Below are 21,401 nucleotides of genomic sequence, written 5' to 3'. Positions count from 1 at the left end.
GTGAGTAATTAGTACTCCCACTTACAGATGTCTAGAGGTTTGAAAAAAAATAGAGGGCTGGTGGTGTTTCCTACGAAGCTCGAAACACACAGGGAGGCCACATGTGGGATCCTCAGCTCGTTTTCGTTTTGCTCCAGAGCACATGACCAGAGGGACCGCTGAGACGAGTACGAGCAGGGAATCTGGTGGAAGTTATCTGGCTTACTGAGGGAATAAAAAATAACTGAATAAAAAAACGATCCCACAATTTAAACATTAGGATCTAAGAATTATATTTGGAGGCTTTTCAAACTAGGAGGTGTAATCTAAAACTTTTTTATACGTACAACTGTGGTCTATTAGCAAATAGTATCTCATTTTGTTCATTTGCTGTTTGCACGTGATTTATGTATCTTGTAATGTTGCATATATATACATATATATGTATGTGGTGTTGCATGTCTCTGCACTGATGCAGATGGAGAAGAATAAATTGGGCTTTATTCAAACCAGCTGTTGTCTTGGCACTCACTCACTAACAGCTGATTAAAAAAAATAGATTGACATACCTATTCTGTGCTGGCCATTACATGATCTTTGTAGACAGGATACATAGTTTTTATTGCTGTGTTTTTTTCTCAGTGCATAATTAATTGTCAGAAAATCCAGGTTTCAGAAAAGAGACCACCAGCTCCATTCTGGAGTTTTCACAATTTTCAAAGTAAAACTCTAAATTTGCAGCAGATACAGGAAAATGCACAAACACAGCTGAAAATGGGTTTTGGGTAGGGATGAGCGAGTACACCACTATCTATATCTGTATCTGTTCAACCAACTAAAGTAACTGTATCTGTACTCGGAATGGGCGTGGCATAACCCAGAAGTGGGTGTGGTTTACAGCAATATATTATTTTAAGTCTGAAATTGATATGGAATGATCAGAAGTTGATATGTGTATTGTTTATTTGAAAACTATTTACAGAGCAGCCTCGGAATTGAGATTAAATATTTTTGATCACAATAGTAAAGAAACTATTACAAAACAAGTGTTTCAATAAAATCAGAACATTAATATTTAAGTGCATGGATTAATACATCTGAACTCATGCAGTAGGAAATATGAAATGCTAGAACCAGACACAGCTTTATGTATATTTTTTTATTTTAATTTGATTAAACAGATTTTTTTCTTATATATATATATATATATATATATATATATATATATATATATATATATATATTAATCCATTTTTATCTGCATATCCGGAGTCGGGTCGCGGGGGCAGTAGCCTAAGGCGAGAGGTCCAGACTTCCCTCTTCCCAGCCACGTGGGCCAGCTCCTCCGGGGGAATCCCAAGGCATTCCCTGGCCAGGTGAGAGACATAGTCCCTCCACCGTGTCCTGGGTCTACCTTTAGGTCTCCTCCTGGTTGGACGTGCCTGGAAAATCTCACCAGGGAGGTGTCCAGGAGGCATCCTGACCAGATGCCTGAGCCACCTCAACTGGCTCCTCTCGATGTGGAGGAGTAGTGGGTCTACTCCGAGCCCCTCCCAAATGACCGAACTTCTCATCCTATCTCTAAGGGAGAGCCCAGCCACTCTTCGGAGAAAACTCATTTCGGCCTCTTGTATCCGCGATCTCGTTCTTTCGGTCACTACCCAAAGCTCATAACCATAGGTGAAGGTAGGAACATAGATTGACCGGTAAATAGAGAGCTTCACCTTCTGACTCAGCTCTCTCTTCACCACGACAGACCGGTACAATGCCCACATCACTGCAGATGCAGCACCAATCCGCCTATCGATCTCACGCTCCAGTTTTCCCTCACTCGTGAACAAGACCCAGAGATACTTAAACTCCTCCACTTGGGGCAGGACCTCATCCCTGACATGGAGAAGGCATTCCACCCTTTTCCGAATCAAGACCATGGTCTCAGATTTAGAGGAGCTGATTCTCATCCTAGCTGCTTCACACTCGGCTGCGAACCGCTCCAGCGAAAGCTGAAGATCACATTCTGATGAAGCCAATAGGACCACATCATCTGCAAAAAGCAGAGACCTGATCCTCAGGCCACCAAAACGGATGCCCTCCACACCTTGGCTGCACCTAGAAATCCTGTCCATAAAGGTTATAAACAGAATCGGTGACAAAGGACAGCCTTGGCGGAGTCTAACTCTCACTGGGAGTGAGCCCGACTTACGGCCGGCAATGTGGACCAAGTTCTGACACCGGTCATACAGTGACCTAACAGCCCATATCAGAGGGCCTGGTACCCCATACTCCCAGAGTACCCCCCACTAGGCCCCCCGAGGGACGCGGTCAAACGCCTTCTCCAAATCAACAAAACACACATAGATTGGTTGGACAAATTCCCATGCAACCTCCAGGATCCCCCTAAGGGTATAGAGCTGGTCCAGTGTTCCAAGGCCAGGACGAAAACCACATTGCTTCTCCTGAATCTGAGGTTCAACAATCTGAAGGACCATCCTCTCCAGAACACCTGAATAGACCTTACCAGGAAGACTCAGGAGTGTGATCCCCCTGTAGTTGGAACACACCCTGCGGTCCCCCTTTTTAAATAAGGGGACCACCACCCCGGTCTGCCAGTCCAGTGGGACTGCCCCCGATGTCTACGCGATATTGCAGAGCCGCACAAGCCAACATAGCCCCACAATATCCAGAGCCTTAAGGAACTCCGGGCGGCTCTCATCCACCCCTGGAGCCTTGCCACAGAGGAGCTTTTTAACCACCTCAGTGACCTCAGCACCAGAGATTTGAGAGGCCAACCCAAAGTCCCCAGACTGCTTCCTCACTGGAAGACGTGTCGGTGGGATTGAGGAGGTCTTCGAAGTATTCTGCCCACCCATCCACAATATCCTGAATAGAGGTGAGCAGCACACCGTCCCCACTATGGATAGTGTTGGTAGCACACTGCTTTCCCCCCTGAGGCTCCGGATGGTGGACCAGAATCTCCTCAAAGCCGTACGGAAGACTGGCTCCATGGTCTCAACTCCTCCCATGCTTGACAGCATCCCTAACCGCTGGTGTTCACCAGCGGGTTCGAGGGTTGCCACCATGACAGGCTCCGATGATCCTGCGACCACAGCTCCGGTCGGCCGCCTCAACAATGGCGGCATGGAACAGGGTCCATTCAGACTCAATGTCACCCGCCTCCCCCGGAACATTTTGGAAGTTCTGTCGGAGGTGGGAATTGAAGCTCCTTCTGACAGGAGACTACCAGACGTTCCCAGCAGACCCTTGCGATACGTTCGGGCCTGCCTGGTCTGACCGGCATCCTCCCCCACCATCTGAGCCAACTCACCACCAGGTAGTGGTCAGTTGACAGCTCCGCCCCTTTCTTCACCCGAGTGTCCAAGACATGCGGCCGCAGCTCAGATAAAACAACAACAAAGTCGATCATCGAGCTGCGGCCTAAGGTATTCTGGTGCCAAGAGCACATGAGGACACCTTTATGTCTGACCATGGTGTTCAATATGGACTAACCATGGCTGGCACAGAAGTCCGATAACAAAACACCACTCATATTCAGATCAGGGGAGCCGTTCCTCCCAACCACACCTCTCCAGGTCTCACTGTCATTGCCCATGTGAGCGTTAAAGTCCCCCAGCAGAACGAGGGAGTCACCGGAAGGAGCGCTCTCCAGCACCCCCTCCAAGGTCTCCAAAAAGGGTGGGTAGTCCTAACTGTGGTTTGGTGCATTAGCACAGACCACAGTCAAAACCCGTCCCCCCACACGTAGGCGGAAGGAGACTACCCTCTCAGTCACTGGGGTAAACCCCATCGCACAGGCACCAAGATGGGGGCAACTAGTATGCCTACCCCTGCTCGGCGCCTCTCAGTGGGAGCAACTCCAGAGCGGTAGAAAGTCCAACCCCTCTCAAGGAAACTGGTTCCAGAGCCAGAGCCATGCGTTGAGGTGAGTCCGACTATATCTAGTCGGAACCTCTCAACCTCACACACCAACTCAGGCTCCTTCCCAACCAGAGAGGTGACATTCCATATGCCAAAAGACAGCTTCTGTAGCCGAGGATAAGACCGCGAAGGTCCCCGCCCTCGACTACCACCCGTCACACACTGCACCCGACCCATTTGGCCCCTCCCACGAGTGGTGAGCCCATGGGAAGGGGGATCCACGTTTCCTCTTCGGGCTGTGCCCAGCCGGGCTCCATGGGTGAAAGCCCAGCCACCAGGTGCTAGCCAACGTGCCCCACCTCCAGGCCTGGCTCCAGAGGGGGACCCCGGTAACCCATGTCCTGGCGAGGGAACACGGTTTCCATTTATATAATTCATCATAAGAGGTATTTGGGCTTCTCTTTGTCTGATCCCTCACCTAGGACCTGTTTGCCATGGCTGACCCTACCAGAGGCAGAAAGCCTGAGACAACGTAGCTCCTAGGATCACTGAGACACTCAAACCCCTCCACAACGGTAAGGTGGCAGCCCAGGGAGAGGCGGTAAGGTGGCAGCCCAGGGAGAGGATATAAAGTATATATATATATATATATATATATATATATATATATATATATATATATATAGAGAGAGAGAGAGAGAGAGAGAGAGAGAGAGAGAGAGAGAGAGAGAGAGAGAGAGAGAGAGAGAGAGAGAGAGAGAGAGGTACTGCAGCTGTGGAGGGCCCCATGTCTGTGTTTACCATGGGCCCCCAAATTGCTAAATCCGCCACTGGTTTTTAGCTCCATTGACTTGCATTCATTTTTTTGTTCTTCCATGGTCCGGAAGTAGATGAACGTGACTTAGGCTCCCTATATACTTATAGAGGTTACATGGGCTGGGGCTTTCAATTGGTGCTAGTGTAACTGTGGACCGCCATCTTGGATGGGTCACCAGTCACCCCCCAGTGCATTCCTTGGGCTAGAAAAGTCAATAGTAATCCCAGATAATCTGTTTTTAACAGTACACCTGCTGTTGGAACCATAGACTACACAATAACAATTACAAATTAAAAAGCTTTAGTTTACAGTAATAACTATGCCTAATGGTTGATTCTCTGCCTCATTATTTTTCATTTAAAAAATAGCTTTGAGGGCACATTTTCCCGAATGATTAAAATGTGATTAATGAATTAATTACAAAGTCACTAATTAATTAATTTTTTAAATCGAGTCCCACCCTTAATGATAATATAAAGTTTAGTCCTGTTACAATAAAAGGGCACACTTTAGCACTCCTAAGTGTCTGGAATTAGTTCTCTGTGGTCAAACCAAAAATTAAACTTATCTCCTTGCTGTGAGGTCATCTTTTTAACACCTTAATCTAACTGTATGTCTCCCCAGCCTCCCTTAGTGTAAATAGGAGTGTCATCACTAAAACAAACAAATCAGCTGTTCATGATCTAAAACATGTAGGAAACGTGCTGGAATTAGACTGCAGTGCCAGGTGGCCAACAAGTGGTGGCCCACCACACTAAAAGTTATAAATGTGGTGATATGGCAACAGGGGCGACCTTTTATTAACCCTGTAAAGTGTCATAGCACATTCTGGCTCAAGAAAATCATTTAAAAACATGAAAAAATGGCAAAGAATGGCTTTAAATTTGCAGGTATGTCTCCCACAAATTCACAAATTTGATAAGAAGATGATTGCGCAATCTGTGTATCTTGAACATGAAATGTTTTCAGACATATTTGGAATCCTTACCCTTTGCTCAGTAGGAGGTAGCTGCTAGGCAGCTTTGTGATGGGCTTCCGAGGCCTCCATTCACAGTGGATTGTACTTCTGGGTGACTTTTTGTAGCAGGACAGACTGGGAGTCTCTGGTGGATCTAAAAGACACAAACACATGTAATTGTTTATCTTTAGTTAATGTTTGCAGTAAGGTCATTTCAAATTCCACTGCCTTTAATCCAGATGTACATGATGATGGCTGTCCTACTGTAAATGTTTTACAATCTATTTATAGTAACTCACCTGCAACAACTAATTTAACAGTAAATGTCTCTGTCCCTCTGTGGTGACATGTGTATTGCCCTGCATCTGTCAGTCTCACCGACTCCAGAGAGAGAGACGTTCCGTGATTCAGAAATGTGACCTCCCCCTGGTTTGTGTCTCCTTTTTGCACCAGCTGTTTGTTCCACGTCCACTCAGGCCTCGGTTTGACGCCTCTAGTTACTCTGCTCCCTTTTCCCTCCTCCACCTCATCATCATTACTTTCCATCTCTTTATCCTCCCAGTCGAAACCATCCATCATCATTTTGCTCATGGAGGCTGGATGGACCGTGAGAGGGGAAACGGTGTATTTGTCCTGCTCAGAGCTGACTCCGGTCTCAGCAGTAGGAGAAAGGTTTCTCTCATTTACTGGATTCAGCAGAGAAGTCTGATCATTTTTAGTGGGGACTACAGCATTACTGGGCCCCTTTTGAGTGGTTGCATGTCGGACTGAAGCTGGCCTTCTTTTGTTTGAACTGTTTAGAACAACCTTTACTCCGTCCACCTTCACATGCCCGCTACAGGATAGGACCAGTCTACTTCCTGGAGTAATAGCCACCACACCAGTAGGAGGGTCTGCACAGAAATATGTGACACAAAAGTTAATACGCAATACATGTTTTCTACTGTGCATCGTGATATTTTGGACTTAAGGCTTCAGTGTTGGTCACAGTTAAATAGGCACAGCTCAGAAAGGATGCAACATTGCACAACCCAAATTACCCTCTCCTTTGACACTTCCTCTTTTAATACGTCTCTCTCCATTTATTTTCTCTTCTACCAGAAATTATTCTCCGCTTGCATCATCTCACACTTATTTACATAACTAGTTCACCCTTAAATGTTTACACACTTAAATTTAGTGCAGAACTCAAAACACTGTCCATAACCCATCTTAGATCTTTGTTGTTTACTTCTTTTTGCTGCACCCCGTCTAGATTTAAAGTATCAGAAAGTGTTGATTTTAAATGCTGAAAACATTTAATCCAAATGCATGGAAAAGATACTTTATCAGACAGAAAACAGGACTGCACCTGGACACACACACACACACACACACACACACACACACACACACACACACACACACACACAAACTTGTTGTGCTTTCTTTTCCTGAATGACTCTTGATTTCAAAAAATGTATCACTTAAATGTATTTAAAGCTCAGAATTTTGAGATCATAAAATGAAAGTTGTGTACAAACAAAACAAGTTCAAATGTATTTTCTCTGATCTGAAATAAATTACAATCAATAAATCAATAAAGAAAAGAAAGATGCAAGATAAAACATCTTGTTTACTTGCTTTTGCTGAAGTTAAGGAACTGAAAATGTCAAAAATGCAAATAAAATCATCACTTGATTAACCTTTTAGGAAACTTATTAAATCACAAAAGGTTTTTTTATTTAAACAAAATTTTATGCTCAGACTCAGTTAAGAAATAAAATCTGTTTAAATAAAAATGAAACCAAAGGCTTAATTCAGATCTATTCTACAAGTTCTCACCTTTTCTGGGACACTTTCCATCAAAAAAGCAGCGAATGGGCATGACGCACAGAACACTCAGCCAAAGGTGTAAAATCAACATTGTTTTGCCTTTTCTTGCATCATTTAAAACATCAATTATACAACTGCAGGAAACTCTCCTCTACATACTCTCCAGAGCTGAAGGAGAAACTGCCTGTCATCCACCACGGGCAGGATAAATAAAGCTCCTGTGTACGCAGCCGTGAGCGGTCCGTAAAACCCGTTATTGTGAAATCCCAAAGATCTTCCCCCAGTTCAGCGCAGGAAATCCTCCTAAGTGTCAAAATATCCCCCCAAGGCTTCATCTACCACTATATTATCAGTCTAGATGCAGACTCAAACTGGCTTTCATGAAGGTGGATACTTTACATTATTAGATCATGTTGGAGTATCATAAACATCCAGCCCATCTGAAAGTGTTCTTAATATCAGCTTGACCACTCAGAATTAAAAGATTAAATATGTTCGAATGATTGGTTCAGTCTTTCACGTTCTACCACCTCATTGTCATTACTGTCTTTGAATTTGACTGCTGCATGAAGTCCAATTAAAGGAGCCGGATAAAATGTTTTGACCACAGAGAAGTTGGAGTTAAGGATCATTTGGGCACAGGAACATACAGTGGTGTGGAAAAGTATTTAACCTCTCACAGATTTAAGTTTCTTTTGTAGTCACACTAACAGTTGGATGTGAAGGTTTGGAAATCTTTTTTAATCATTATTTTCCAGTTTAAATTGTTGATTGTTATAGAAAAAAATCATTTAAAGGCCATCTTCCACTTTAAACCCATCTAAGCATTTTTGAAAAGCTTGACCTATATTAGAAGTATCTGGTGGTCTGAGTAAACAGCTTAATGATGGAGTAATAAATACAGAATGCATTTCATTAGCTGTGGATACATTTATTACTGGGGTTTTACTTTTAGATTTATTTAAGTATATATTTGAATGATGGAAGGACGCCTCTCGGCTGGCCGGGGAATGCCATGGGATTCCCCTGGAGAAGCTGGCCCAAGTGGCTGAGGAGAGATAAGTATGAGCCTCCCTGCTTAGGCTGCTGTCCCCGTGACCTGACTCCGGATAAGCAGAAGAAAATGGATGGAAATTGCATGCTTGTTGCTGTTTTGATTGAAGAAGGCAAGTTGTGTTTAAGTTAAGTTTATTAAGGTGCACTGTGTTGATTGACCAATGGACCTTTGACTTATTAAAAAATTTAATGTGGCCCTTTGAGACTTGTACTGGGGTTCCCCTGAAATAGACATGTGATCAGAGAGGGGGAAAACTGGCTTTGTATTGGGAGGGACACCAGAACAGCAAATCAGATCCAGAATGTGGAATTTAGAATAAGTTAGGAAATTGATGTATTGTTGGGGTCCAAAGCTTTCCAGACAAGAAGTGAAATCTCTGGAAAGATTATTTTCATTGTCCATGTGAATGTTGAACAATTATCATATTGGGAGAGAGTATAGAGAGATGAGTGAGAAGAGCGGCAAAGTCATTAGAAAAATCCTTATTCTGCTTAGAGGGTGTAATGATTTGAAGTTGTATATTTATATACTGTAATTAAATAATTTAATTACCTGATCTTGTATATTTATACAATCTAAATAATCAATCAGAAGTGGTCGTTTTTATCATCAGGGAGTTTACTTCCACACTTTGTATTGACTGAGAGACAAGAAAGAGAGAAAGTTGGGATCGTTTAAGAATCTTTAATTTCTATAATTATAAATTCTTACAATCTACCAGGACTATCTCAATGATGGATGCATATGGATGTAGATGGTTCGGTTTGGTGTGTGTGTGTGTGTGTTTTGTTCAGAATCTCTAGGCTGAGTAGCGGATCTGGTTTGTTATGACTAGGCTACCACGAGGCTTCAGAAGCTGATGACATGAGCCGCCATTTTGCCGTACCTTAGATGGAGTCTCCCGTGTAGATCAGGAATTGCCAGGTTCCAAGACCTCGGTTGTACTGGAGCTGGTGAAACAGCGGTCACAGCACACAACGCCCGTCTGAGGATAACTCCGTTAGTGGTTGGCAGGCGTCAGCAAGTTCACTCTTATTTTGAAGGAACGTCGTCTCGTTGGTAAAAACGATGGAAAATCTCCAGCTTGACAGATTTCAGCTCAAAGTTTGAAGTACATCTGGCCAGTCTGCACTTCCCAGTGATGACGATGGAAATCCTTAGGAACTCGGATGTCCTGGAGCTGAGTTCAACATGTAACTGCTGAAAGTGGAACGTAACGTGGAACTGACTTAAAATGGCGTTGCCTTCTTTTTATATCTCCCATTTGTTTAAGAATCTTAGTAACCGGATTGGACTACTTTCATAAACAAACCAGATTCTGCCCTACCACAGACGAAAGTTCTGATTGGTTGAAAACAATGTGTCATGCGTTTCCATGGTAATGCATATCAGTGTGACTGATGCAGCCCTGTTTATTCATTTAAACACATAACTCATGACATCTTTATTTCACAGATCATTCACCTGATTATTAATGATCAACAAATGCTTTGATTAGCTTATCACAAATAAAGTACTTTGATTAATCTATCAAAAGCGTTCTTCTTCTGTTCTTCTGTCTCTTCTCCTGGAATGTAAACATACTGAACCAAGCGTCCGACCTTGGAGGTGTTACTGTGTGAAGGGGCAGCTGTTAAGGCAGACCATTATACTTCCTAACGCTACAAGGGCGATAAACATTTATAGTAGGAGTAGATCCAGGGAGCTGGGATGTGTTGTGTTCAGATGAGTGAAAGAGTGGAGCAGAGACAGGGAGGACTTTCTACTGCTTCTGGTGAATTGTCGCAAACCTCCGCCCCTCCCCAACTCACGGGGTCGACAAATGTAAACAAACTCCAGGGAGTGGAGTTGTTAAGTTAAATAAAGTCCATTATTAGGATATTGCCACGTTTCAGTTGTAGCGTTATGGATTTATGCTCTTTTATGAAAGAGAAACCATGCTACGTATTAATTCGGAATATTAATTTTAATAAATCAATAACCAAATTTAATATTGTTCAGAAGACTCAAAGGTTGTTTTCATCCATAAACTGCCGATAATATCTGAGTGTCTGTGTTTCAGTTCAATGAGGAAACAAGTTTGAAGGATTAACAGTTTTAATTTTTCAAATTAAACTAATGATTTTGAAAATTGACAAACAGGAAATAACAATCACATTGGCAACTTTGTGGGACAATCTTTTAACAGTTAATATGCTGTTCTTGCTCAAATAGACCTTCGGGTGAATTTATGAAGATTGAGAATGTTGTGACATGAATGCGTGTGTGAGTCTGATTTTGCTTCAGGAAGAAACAGGTGTCTGAGTGAAGTGATGGTTTGGATAAACTTAGGTCTTATCAGAGAACTGCATCAAACGCTAAAACCGTGCTCTGTCTCACCGAACTCTTGTGGACCCTCTTTCGGATCCGGGCCGTGGAGGATGTTGTGGTTCATCCAGATGACACCGGCGGCTGACAGGAGACGTAGGTGTCGAACGGAACCGGTCCAGAGTTGCCCTCGGTACACGTGGATGGTAGAGCGTTTTATCGATGCGCTTTCTTAAGTTAATTCACTCAGAAATCAAAAGACTCGGTAATGAGTCTTCGTTAGAAGTCGCGATTCAGCTATTCTGCCTGGCTTGGCAGAAACAGCGTGAAAGGGGGGAAGAACGAGCCAACAGGCTCTGCCCCCCCTTTCAGTTTTCAGGTCTGTTCTCTCCCGTTGTCCAACACGAACTGAATCATAAAACTGAAAACTTACCAAAAACCTCTCTTCTCAAAGCAAAACATGTGCGTCATCAAATGTGTCTGGAGTTTACTGTGGGCAGATGTGTGTGGGTGTGTGTGAATGTTTGTGTGCTTGAGTGTGAAGGTCAGTACCACACATTCAACATTATCCACTTAAGTGTGGATTCATTAATCCATTATAATTACCCCAAAGCATACTAGTCATTCATTTGATTAAACAAATTTATAATGAGCAAAATGATAATGGTTATTTTAACATTAAAATCACGAAAAAGAAGTTTAAACTTTATGTTTTGACTTGGTCTGGGTACAACTCATGTAAACACATCTTCTGGTAGACTGCAGGTGGCAGATGTTATGGTTTCCTCCCAGACTCGCTGGCGTTCAGGTCTTAATCTGTGGGTGAAAGTTCTCAGCGACCCAGCTATGACCCAGCTGCGTCCAACACCACCATTGTGACAGAAAACCCATATTTCCTCACGTTACATTCCCCCCTTTTTGTGACGACATGGAGGTCAAGCAAAGGCCACCTGACGTCACAACCACAATAACGTGATGTACTCGTGAAGGTAGACATCCCAGATGAAGGCAGGAACGATGAAGCGTCACCACAGGTCTCGTGTAGAAGGGAGTCTATCCTGATCAGATGATTAAGGCCAAAACTGTTGCAATCATTGTAAAGTAATCCACTTAGGGAATCTTGAAAGCAGAGCTATTTCAATAGCAGTTAATTTTCATCAGCAATAATGCAAAGGTATTCAAAGGATAAGCAGCTCGTGTGTCACACGGAGCTGGGCAGGTGATGTGTTCCTCAGGCGTAGTCCAGGCGAAGTCCAGTGACGACCTCGACACCGCTCGAACCACGACCGAAGCCCCATGCGACAGGAAACCAGTTGAAGGATGGTGAAGACGACCCCTCTGATGGGACGTAGTCCATACGAGCTCGGAGAAGGAGACAAAGTGAGACAGCCCACACGATAGATAGCATTTGATGCAAAACAAAGAAATCAATCAAAACCTATTAATGGGTGCCTCTGGGAAAATGTGGATGCCTTTTGTGAATTATCTAAAGAAGAAATGTACTGCACCCTGTTCTACGTGTCATGTAAAAACGTGATGCAGAGAAAACACAAATAAAAGAAAGTAAATCCTAACTGATATGTGAGACTCAGCAGGCTGCATTAATTAAAGGCATATATATAAAAGAAATAATCATGAAAATGAAGGGCAAATTGGCTTGTGGCCCTTTAAGGGAAATAGTAACAAAATAAAACCAAATTTGTAATCAAATATAATCATGCTACACAAAGCACTAATAAAAAGATAGAGATGTAAATCAGTTCTAAAAATGTAAATCAGTAGGTTAGTAATCCCTAAAAATGTGAGTTAGTAACAGGACCCTGGCTGGAGGCAGGTAACCTGAAAAAAAAACTCAAAGGATATCACATTTGTTAAAAATTCATCCCACAAACGAGAGAATTTGTAACGGTCCACCAGTCAGTGGAAAAGAATCCGGTCAGAATAGAGTCGGTCAGAATAGAGTTTTGAATCTGGTATTGCGGACCCACAGAGACACGAGTTTGGACGTATCTGTGGGAGCAGGCTCATAAGCGATTTGGTTATCAAACTGTTTGTATCTTGTGTTACGAACCCACAGGGAAACTCGTTTGAATTTACCTGAGGGTTCCGTCCGGAACACGAGTGAAGCTGATGGTCTAGCTGTTAGATCAGAACCTGATTTTACCTGCTCAAAGTTGTGTTGCAGCTTTACGGAGGCGACTTTGTTGTGATCAGAAATAGTAGTGAACTGGAAATGCGAAAATGATGCTCGCAAAGCGGGAGGAGGCTCCCCACCCCCCTTTTGTTTCTCAAACGTATGCCGTGTCTGTGAGACAGGAGAAGCATAACAAAGAACAGTTCTTAAGCTCTTAAAAGCTCTATTACCAAGAAGATGCACATTGTCACCTGAATCGTGCTGAAAGAGTAGGTGTTCAGATGTCCAAAGACCTGGAGGTGTTGGACTTGGAGGTTCTGAAAAGGAGTGATCCAAGGATGGTTGTGTCACGGGTGTCAAAGCAAACCTAGCTATGTTTAGAATCAGATACAGACATGACACTAGCTGTAGGAACATGGTCTGTCCTGAAAACTGAAGCCAAGAATACTTTATACCCAAGAATGATGGAGGTTCCCACACAGAATCAGAAAAACCCGGTTTAACCAGAGTATTTACAGACTGACTAGAACTCCGCCCCGTAGAAGGTGCAGCACCTAACTCCGGGTCGGAGGTCAATGTTGTCAGCTGAATTGGAGGAAGGTCAGTGTCGAGTTCTGCAATGACCCGCCCGCTCGGAGGAGGCGTTCCCCCGAACCGGTTGAAGTCCGCAACGGAAAACTCAGAGCCACTCAGCACCCCCCCTTTGTCAGGAGGGGCCCCGAGCAGAGCATCACTGCGCGCACCTACACCTCCCGGGCCGGGTTGCCTTCCCGAGCCCGTGAGAGAGGTGTGCGCAGCAACCACCGAGCCACCTTTAATATCGCCACTGACCACAGGACTGCTGGAAACCGCAGGGTTTTCTGCGTCGTCGTGGTCACCTGTAAGAGAAATCACAGGAAAGAGAGCACAGAGGCCCGAGACTAAGTCACACCCCTGTGAAAGTAGAAAGGAGTTGGCCACCGTATTAGCAGAGGTCACAAACTGAAAAGTGACAAGGTCATTCACATAAAGGTCAAGATGTCCGGGCACAAACCCCTTAAATGGCATGGTAGCTCCGTCCGGAGACCACAAGTGTTTCACGGCGGCTGACGTTTCCATCACGCCCCGATAAAGAAGCTGGTTCGTGCATGAGACGGACTGACGAGTAAAACAGACCTCTGACTGAAGCGGTGGGTCACAGCCTGAAGATTTCACACCCATGCTGGAGGGATGTTCAGCCTTTAACATGGATGACAGAGGAGAAGCATTAGGAACCAAAGGGTTAAGCACAACCTGTTTGTCAGAGAGGTTAACCATAGGCTCAAGAGATTTATTCAGCTTAAAAGCAGCAGAGAAAGTGTTGTTTATTTCAAACCTTGATGTTGATGGTGGGTTTTTGACCCCCTGGAAGAAATAAAAGTAAAGAAAAAGCGTTATGACTGTAAACAGCATGTTGCTTGAATTCACGACATGAAGTGCAGACCAGAACCACCTCCGACCCAGTGCAGCTGGCACCGAACCGCAGCCACTAGTCCCCACTGTCCCCGACTGGCGGCACCCGCCTAAAACGGGCCCGTTCGGGCGGGCGGAGGGACCAGCGATGCTCGGCCGGTGAATTTCCTGCGTCTTGGCATGTTCTGGAAGCAGAACGTCAGAGAACCTTACATCAGGTGTAACAGTGCAAGATAGATTTTGTCGTGTCTCGTCCATCTCCCATTAAGTTCAGAGCAACTCGCGTTTTTACCTTCTGAGCCGACGTAAAACTCCGGGCAGATTCCTTAATATGTCTCACACAAACAAGGACTGTCCGTAGCCTACAAACCCTACGCTGCCGTGTTGGTATCAGACGGACAAACGTAGCAAACTGTAGATTCTACACACCGTAGCGATTTACAAGAATCACCGCCAATGCGGGTTTTGTGAGGACACATACTGACTGTGCCAGAAATGATGACAATTTAACGGGACGCGTGCCCTATTTGTCTAACTGTGGCGCTAGCTTAGCTCCCCGGCCAGGCCTAGCGTTCTTTGTCTGTAGCAACCAGACTTAAATCTTCCCGATTAACAAGTAGGCATCTCGCTCCACTTTTAAAAACGGACTTTTAAAAAGCGTACGTAATCTGAATGCAGTAACGCGTGACGGCCATGCTTCGCTTTACGGCGTTTACCTAGCGATCAAGCTAAGGTAGGTGTCACCGAGCATTCCGTTCAGATTCGGCTGCTCATGCAAGGGAAATTTTTCCCACAATAGCTCGCCCACAGTGTCAACACACTGAGACGAAAGGTGTCCGAGAAGTTAGTCTCGGTTCGGAGGTTCGGAGAATTTAGTGATAATTTTAGGAACTGAGGATAAGCTGCTCACGGTAGCTCACCCAGCAATGGTCAGAGCGGAAACGTAGCTTTGCGACCTGAGGTTAGACTAGAGACGCGGCGGCGCGTGAAAATGGACAGAATTTAGTCAAAAGCACAACTCACACGTTCGCTCCGAAGGCGAAGATGGGATAAATCAAAGTTAGGTCTGTAATTTGCGGTCAATTTGAGATCGGAGTTCTTCTTCGTCAAGTCATCACCCGGACATCTCCCGGAAGAGTGACTTCAGCGGAACAATTTCCGGTTTTTCAAAATAAGACATCAAAGTGAAACACAGAGAAAAGCGTTGTTTGTAGCTTTTAGATGTAAGAAATCAGACATATCGCAGATATAGAAGACTGGATACGCTCGCCATTAAATGTAGCGTTATGGATGTATGCTCTTTTATGAAAGAGAAACCATGCTACGTATTAATTCGGAATATTAATTTTAATAAATCAATTACCAAATTTAATATTGTTCAGAAGACTCAAAGGTTGTTTTCATCCATAAACTGCCGATAATATCTGAGTGTCTGTGTTTCAGTTCAATGAGGAAACAAGTTTGAAGGATTAACAGTTTTAATTCTTCAAATTAAACTAATGATTTTGAAAATTGACAAACAGGAAATAACAATCACATTGGCAACTTTGTGGGACAATCTTTTAACAGTTTATATGCTGTTCTTGCTCAAATAGACCTTCTGGTGAATTTATGAAGATTGAGAATGTTGTGACATGAATGCGTGTGTGAGTCTGATTTTGCTTCAGGAAGAAACAGGTGTCTGAGTGAAGTGATGGTTTGGATAAACTTAGGTCTTATCAGAGAACTGCATCAAACGCTAAAACCGTGCTCTGTCTCACCGAACTCTTGTGGACCCTCTTTCGGATCCGGGCCGTGGAGGATGTTGTGGTTCATCCAGATGACACCGGCGGCTGACAGGAGACGTAGGTGTCGAACGGAACCGGTCCAGAGTTGCCCTCGGTACACGTGGATGGTAGAGCGTTTTATCGATGCGCTTTCTTAAGTTAATTCACTCAGAAATCAAAAGACTCGGTAATGAGTCTTCGTTAGAAGTCGCGATTCAGCTATTCTGCCTGGCTTGGCAGAAACAGCGTGAAAGGGGGGAAGAACGAGCCAACAGGCTCTGCCCCCCCTTTCGGTTTTCAGGTCTGTTCTCTCCCGTTGTCCAACACGAACTGAATCATAAAACTGAAAACTTACCAAAAACCTCTCTTCTCAAAGCAAAACATGTGCGTCATCAAATGTGTCTGGAGTTTACTGTGGGCAGATGTGTGTGGGTGTGTGTGAATGTTTGTGTGCTTGAGTGTGAAGGTCAGTACCACACATTCAACATTATCCACTTAAGTGTGGATTCATTAATCCATTATAATTACCCCAAAGCATACTAGTCATTCATTTGATTAAACACATTTATAATGAGCAAAATGATAATGGTTATTTTAACATTAAAATCACGAAAAAGAAGTTTAAACTTTATGTTTTGACTTGGTCTGGGTACAACTCATGTAAACACATCTTCTGGTAGACTGCAGGTGGCAGATGTTATGGTTTCCTCCCAGACTCGCTGGCGTTCAGGTCTTAATCTGTGGGTGAAAGTTCTCAGCGACCCAGCTATGACCCAGCTGCGTCCAACACCACCATTGTGACAGAAAACCCATATTTCCTCACGTTACACAGTCAAGCAGAAGAAATCCAGCTAATGGTCTGAGAGGAGATCCTAGACGAGATGCCCTTTGCCCGTAAGAGAGCAGACATTAAGTAGACCAAAGTAGACGCTGGATATGCGATGCTTAGCTCAGCCGACTGAGCCAGGAGGGCTAGCGTGCTGTGGTCCACAACCCAGTTCTTTGCATGGCAACGACGACGAGTTTTGGACTAGGAGTCCACTGAGCCAGCATTGTTGACACAGAGGCAGAACGAGCAATTAGAGTAAATGTAGCCGGCTGGATGGTTTTCTTTCCACCTCGATCATTAAAAGAAAGAAAGAGATGACAACATTTTATCGTTGCATACCTGTTCGTGAGTGGCAAAGCCAGCTAGAGGTGCAGACTTGGTTGGAGTCCAGGCCATCAGCTGTGGTTGATTCAAAATCAGTGTAGAGCAGAGTTTTGAGCTGAAGAGGGAGAAATAATTATTGTTTTTGACTGAATTTGTAAATTTTAATAAGATGCATTAAAATGCCAAACTAATAATTACACATGTCTACGGCACTATTAGACACTCATCTATGGAGTTTGTCAGCAAACAAAAGTTGATTTTTAGTTGCTCTTTCAGATCAGCCTATTCAATAATGTCACGCGTGCCGGTGAAGTAAGCCGAGGAAAGGCGAGGATCCAGACCGGGGAGGAAACAGGCAGACAGGTAGGACTTCTTACAATGATTTATTCTGAGACACGCTGGACAATGAAACAATGACACCACATGGAACACAGAACAGAAGGGGTTTAAATACACGAGGAGCGGGAGCTATGGTGATTGGGAAACAAGAGGCAGGTGGGAGCAATTAACGGAGACACAGACTAAAACCTAAGAGAAGACAGGACAGGATGTGACAGTTACCCCCCCCCCCCCAGACGCCCACAGGAACAAGGGCGGGAGGATGGGGACCCGGAGGGAGGGCCCAGAGGAACCGAGGGACCGATGGAGAGGCGGCAGGGATCAGCAGAGTCTGGGGTCCTGCGCCTGCGGCAGATGAGGAGGCGACGGACCCTCTGAGGCCAGCGCCTGCAGCAGAAGAGGAGGCGACAGGCCATTGGAGGCCGGCGCCTGCGGCAGATGAGGAGGCGACGGGCCCTTGGAGGCCTGCGTCTGTGGCAGAGGAGGAGGCGACGACGGGCTCTTGGGGCCCGGCGTCTATGATAGAGGAGCTCTGCAGGCTGGGCCAGTGACAAAGTCCCTGCAGGCTGGACCGGTGACAAAGTCCCTGCAGGCTGGCCCGGAGCGACCTTCAGAACCACCATTGGAACCGGAGACTTAGGAGACGTCAGACCAGAGGGGACGTCGTCCTCTGGACAGGAGGAAGCGTCGACCCCGGGAGTGGAACGAGCGTCGACCTCTAGGGTGAATAAGGCGACTTCCGACGAGTCGATTTCGGAGGAGACGTTGACTTCAGAGGAGACGTCGGCTTCAGAGGAGACGTCGGCTTCAGAGGAGACGTCGACTTCAGAGGAGACGTCGACTTCAGAGGAGGCGACTTCAGAGGAGGCGACTTCAGAGGACACGACTTCAGAGGACACGACTTCAGAGGAGACAACTTCAGAGGAGACGACTTCAGAGGAGACGACTTCGGACACGTCGACTTCAGAGGAGACTACTTCGGACATGTCGACTTCAGAGGAGACGACATCGGACACGTCGACTTCAAAGGAGACAACTTCGGACACGTCGACTTCAGAACAGGAAGGAGCGTCGTTCAGAACAGGAAGGAGCGTCGACTTCAGAACAGGAAGGAGTGTCGACTTCAGAACAGGAAGGGGCGTCGACTTCAGAACAGGAAGGGGCGCCGACCACCATCGACTTCTGGTCCGGGGGCGTTGACTTCTGGCCCTTCGATTTCTGGACCGTCAACCTCTGGACCGGAACCGGAACCATCTGCTTCTGGTCCGGGGGAGTCGGCTTCTGGTCACTCGACTTCTGGACCGCCGACTTTTGGACCGGATCCGGAAACGTCTGCTTCCGGGCCGGTTCCCTCTGCTTCTGAGCCCGATCCTTCAGCTTATGGGCCGGTACCGTCTGCTTCTGGGCCCGATCCGTCAGCTTATGGGCCGGGACCATCTGCTTCTGGGCCGGAGACAGAGCCGCTGCTGGGAGAGCTGCCTGGACAGGCTGGACCGGATGCGGTGCGACCTCCGGGACCACTGCTGGAACCGGAGGCGGTGCGTCCACCGGGGCCACCGCTGGAACAGACTGCATGAGAACCGGTGGTGCTGGGAACGATGAGAGGAGGGAGAACAGATCATCCAGCTGTAGCTCCCTGAGGCTGAGCGTCCGACGGAGCTGGACCAGCTCAGCCCGGTGACCGGCGGGCTCCGCTGGGTGAACCCTGGGCTTGCTCCTCTGGCTCAGAGATGAGGAAGTTGCATGCTGGCCCGAGGCCCTCTCCTGGCGGTTCGGGGAGGTTAGAGCATCCAGGTGAGACTCCTGGAGGCTGATGAGCTGGCGGAACCGGCCGAGCTCCGCCTGGAGCTCCATCAGCCGGGCTGCGAGTGCTTCTCCTCCCCCTGCAGACGACGGAGGCGCCGGATCGGCAGGAGACAGGATTGGTGGTCTGGCCGGGGGCGTGTCCGAACAGCCGCGCCGGGCAGGGGCAGAAGCGAGCACACAGCTCCATCTGGAGACCCCGGATGGTGGTGGAGTCCGGCGTCTTTCCCCACGCCGTGGACCGACTCCCAGGGAACAGACAGCCAGCCTCGTGCCCTCATAGCCGCAGCGATCCGGGAGCATCTCCCCATCCAAACTCCCATCCGGTTCCGGAAGGGCGGCGAGGAACACCGAGGCTGACGGTCGGGGACGCCGGCGGCGGCGAGGCGGAGCTGGGGCTGGAGAGGGAGAAGCCGGCTGGTGGGTCGGAGTAAGCCACTGGAGCAGGCACTCCCACGGAAGAATCTCCCTGCTGGATCCTTTAACTGGTGGAGTCATTCTGTCACGCGTGCCAGTGAAGTAAGCCGAGGAAAGGCGAGGATTCAGACCGGGGAGGAAACAGGCAGACAGGTAGGACTTCTTATAATGATTTATTCTGAGACACGCTGGACAATGAAACAATGACACCACATGGAACACAGAACAGAAGGGGTTTAAATACATGAGGAGCGGGAGCTATGGTGATTGGGAAACAAGAGGCAGGTGGGAGCAATTAACGGAGTCACAGACTAAAACCTAAGAGAAGACAGGACAGGGTGTGACAAATAACGCCTGCCTTCATTTGACCAATAGTAAACCTGCTTTAATTTACACGACATCTAGGCCAAGGTCTGACTAGAAATCAGCAGAAGCCAGGTCTTCTTTCCGTTCTTTTATTTTTCAAGCTACATTAAAATGACCTAACTGTTGCCAGGCCAAAATTAAAGGCTGAAGTTCCAAATAAAAGCACTGAAAGCTTCATTCTAAGTGAAACTTCTGTATGATGCAAAACATCGCTATGGGATGATAAGCCAGCACATCAGAGAGAGGACAAGCATTTCAGCTGTTTTCTGTAAATCAGAGTTTTCAGCTGAAAAAATCTGCACTTTTCCACTTCTGCTGTGCATTTTAGTCATTAGGATTGTGAACTAAGATACAAAAATGATTTAGATGATCAAACACTAGTATCTTTTCCCCTCCCTACCTTTTCTGTCCTACAGCTGAATGAGCAGCTGAATTTGGTTTATTTACACACTTCCCAAAGTTAAAATGCATGCAGTTGCGTTCATAATAAAATAAAAGTTAATATAAGACAGGGAACTTTATGCCATTAGAATGAGTTGCTTCTTCTGTGATTCTGTGTTTTGGCTCAATCTTATCCTACAATATTTTTTATATTTTTAATATTATTTTATCTCCACTACACATTTTACCTGTATGAAGTAATAAGTTATACAAATGTAATATTTATACATCTGATACAATTCAGATCACCTTCAAAACTCAGTCACACACCCAGGGCCGTTTCAAGGCATTTTGGGGGCCAAGGCAAAACAGAACACCCCGCCCCCATCACTGGGCTTCCCCAGAAGCCTCTGAGTAATTCATCTCCTGTCCAGGAGTGTTAGTTATACGGTGTTTGTAAAAAACCCTCAGACATTACTGACATCTTCTAATACTGTCTGATGAAAAACAAAATTGTCAGACACGCCGTCTCATCTGCTTCTTTTCGAAACTCACAAAAATCTGTCAGTAACAAAACCACCTGAAAGCCACTATTTGTGGATTCTCTACAAGTTTCCATGGAGTCTGTGACAAACTTTTTTTTTCATTGATCCCATCGTCTAATCAATCTTTAACAATGCTGTAGTAAAACACAAGGTATAATCATTTCTAATTAATATAACATTGCAGCACTAAAAAAGCATAAAAATTAGATTTTGCAATAAATATGCTAAAATTTTACATATGAATTGTTTTCGAGCAG

General features: G+C 45.6%; 2 protein-coding genes across 11 annotated transcripts in view; both read right to left on the bottom strand.

Annotated features, from left to right (window-relative positions):
• LOC107397260 (interleukin-6 receptor subunit alpha) overlaps positions 1–9,911 on the bottom strand; it is a 58,826-nt gene extending 48,915 nt beyond the window's left edge. Inside the window, exons 1-4 of one of the 3 annotated variants that reach the window (XM_070542608.1) lie at positions 7,455–9,911; positions 5,930–6,523; positions 5,661–5,784; positions 26–204 (exon numbers count right to left, since the gene is read on the bottom strand). In XM_070542608.1, coding sequence (XP_070398709.1) covers positions 26–204; positions 5,661–5,784; positions 5,930–6,523; positions 7,455–7,536 — 979 coding nt within the window. In that variant the 5' untranslated portion in view covers positions 7,537–9,911. The remainder of the gene's footprint in view (positions 1–25; positions 205–5,660; positions 5,785–5,929; positions 6,524–7,454) is intronic. The other 2 variants (XM_070542607.1, XM_054737163.2) reach the window with 2 other exon arrangements.
• A 670-nt stretch (positions 9,912–10,581) lies between these two features.
• Positions 10,582–17,230, bottom strand: LOC139062134 (uncharacterized). Of its 8 annotated transcripts, none has more exons than XM_070542615.1 (4): positions 14,667–17,230; positions 14,415–14,559; positions 14,298–14,326; positions 10,582–14,161 (listed from the first exon to the last, which is right to left on the bottom strand). In XM_070542615.1, the coding sequence occupies exon 4, from the start codon at positions 14,141–14,143 to the stop codon at positions 12,761–12,763; it is 1,383 nt and encodes a 460-aa protein (XP_070398716.1). In that variant the 5' UTR covers positions 14,144–14,161; positions 14,298–14,326; positions 14,415–14,559; positions 14,667–17,230; the 3' UTR covers positions 10,582–12,760. The 8 variants fall into 8 exon arrangements, with proteins under 8 accessions (XP_070398716.1, XP_070398717.1, XP_070398712.1 ...); XM_070542616.1 differs by having other exon boundaries at positions 15,398–17,230; XM_070542611.1 differs by having other exon boundaries at positions 10,582–14,326.
• Between the last annotated feature and the right edge of the window lie 4,171 nt (positions 17,231–21,401).

Source organism: Nothobranchius furzeri, chromosome 12 (genome assembly GCF_043380555.1).
Source record: "Nothobranchius furzeri strain GRZ-AD chromosome 12, NfurGRZ-RIMD1, whole genome shotgun sequence".
Lineage (NCBI taxonomy): Eukaryota > Metazoa > Chordata > Actinopteri > Cyprinodontiformes > Nothobranchiidae > Nothobranchius > Nothobranchius furzeri.
The sequence above is the reverse complement of the archived record's forward strand: the minus strand, read 5'-3'. Positions and strand labels throughout refer to the sequence as shown.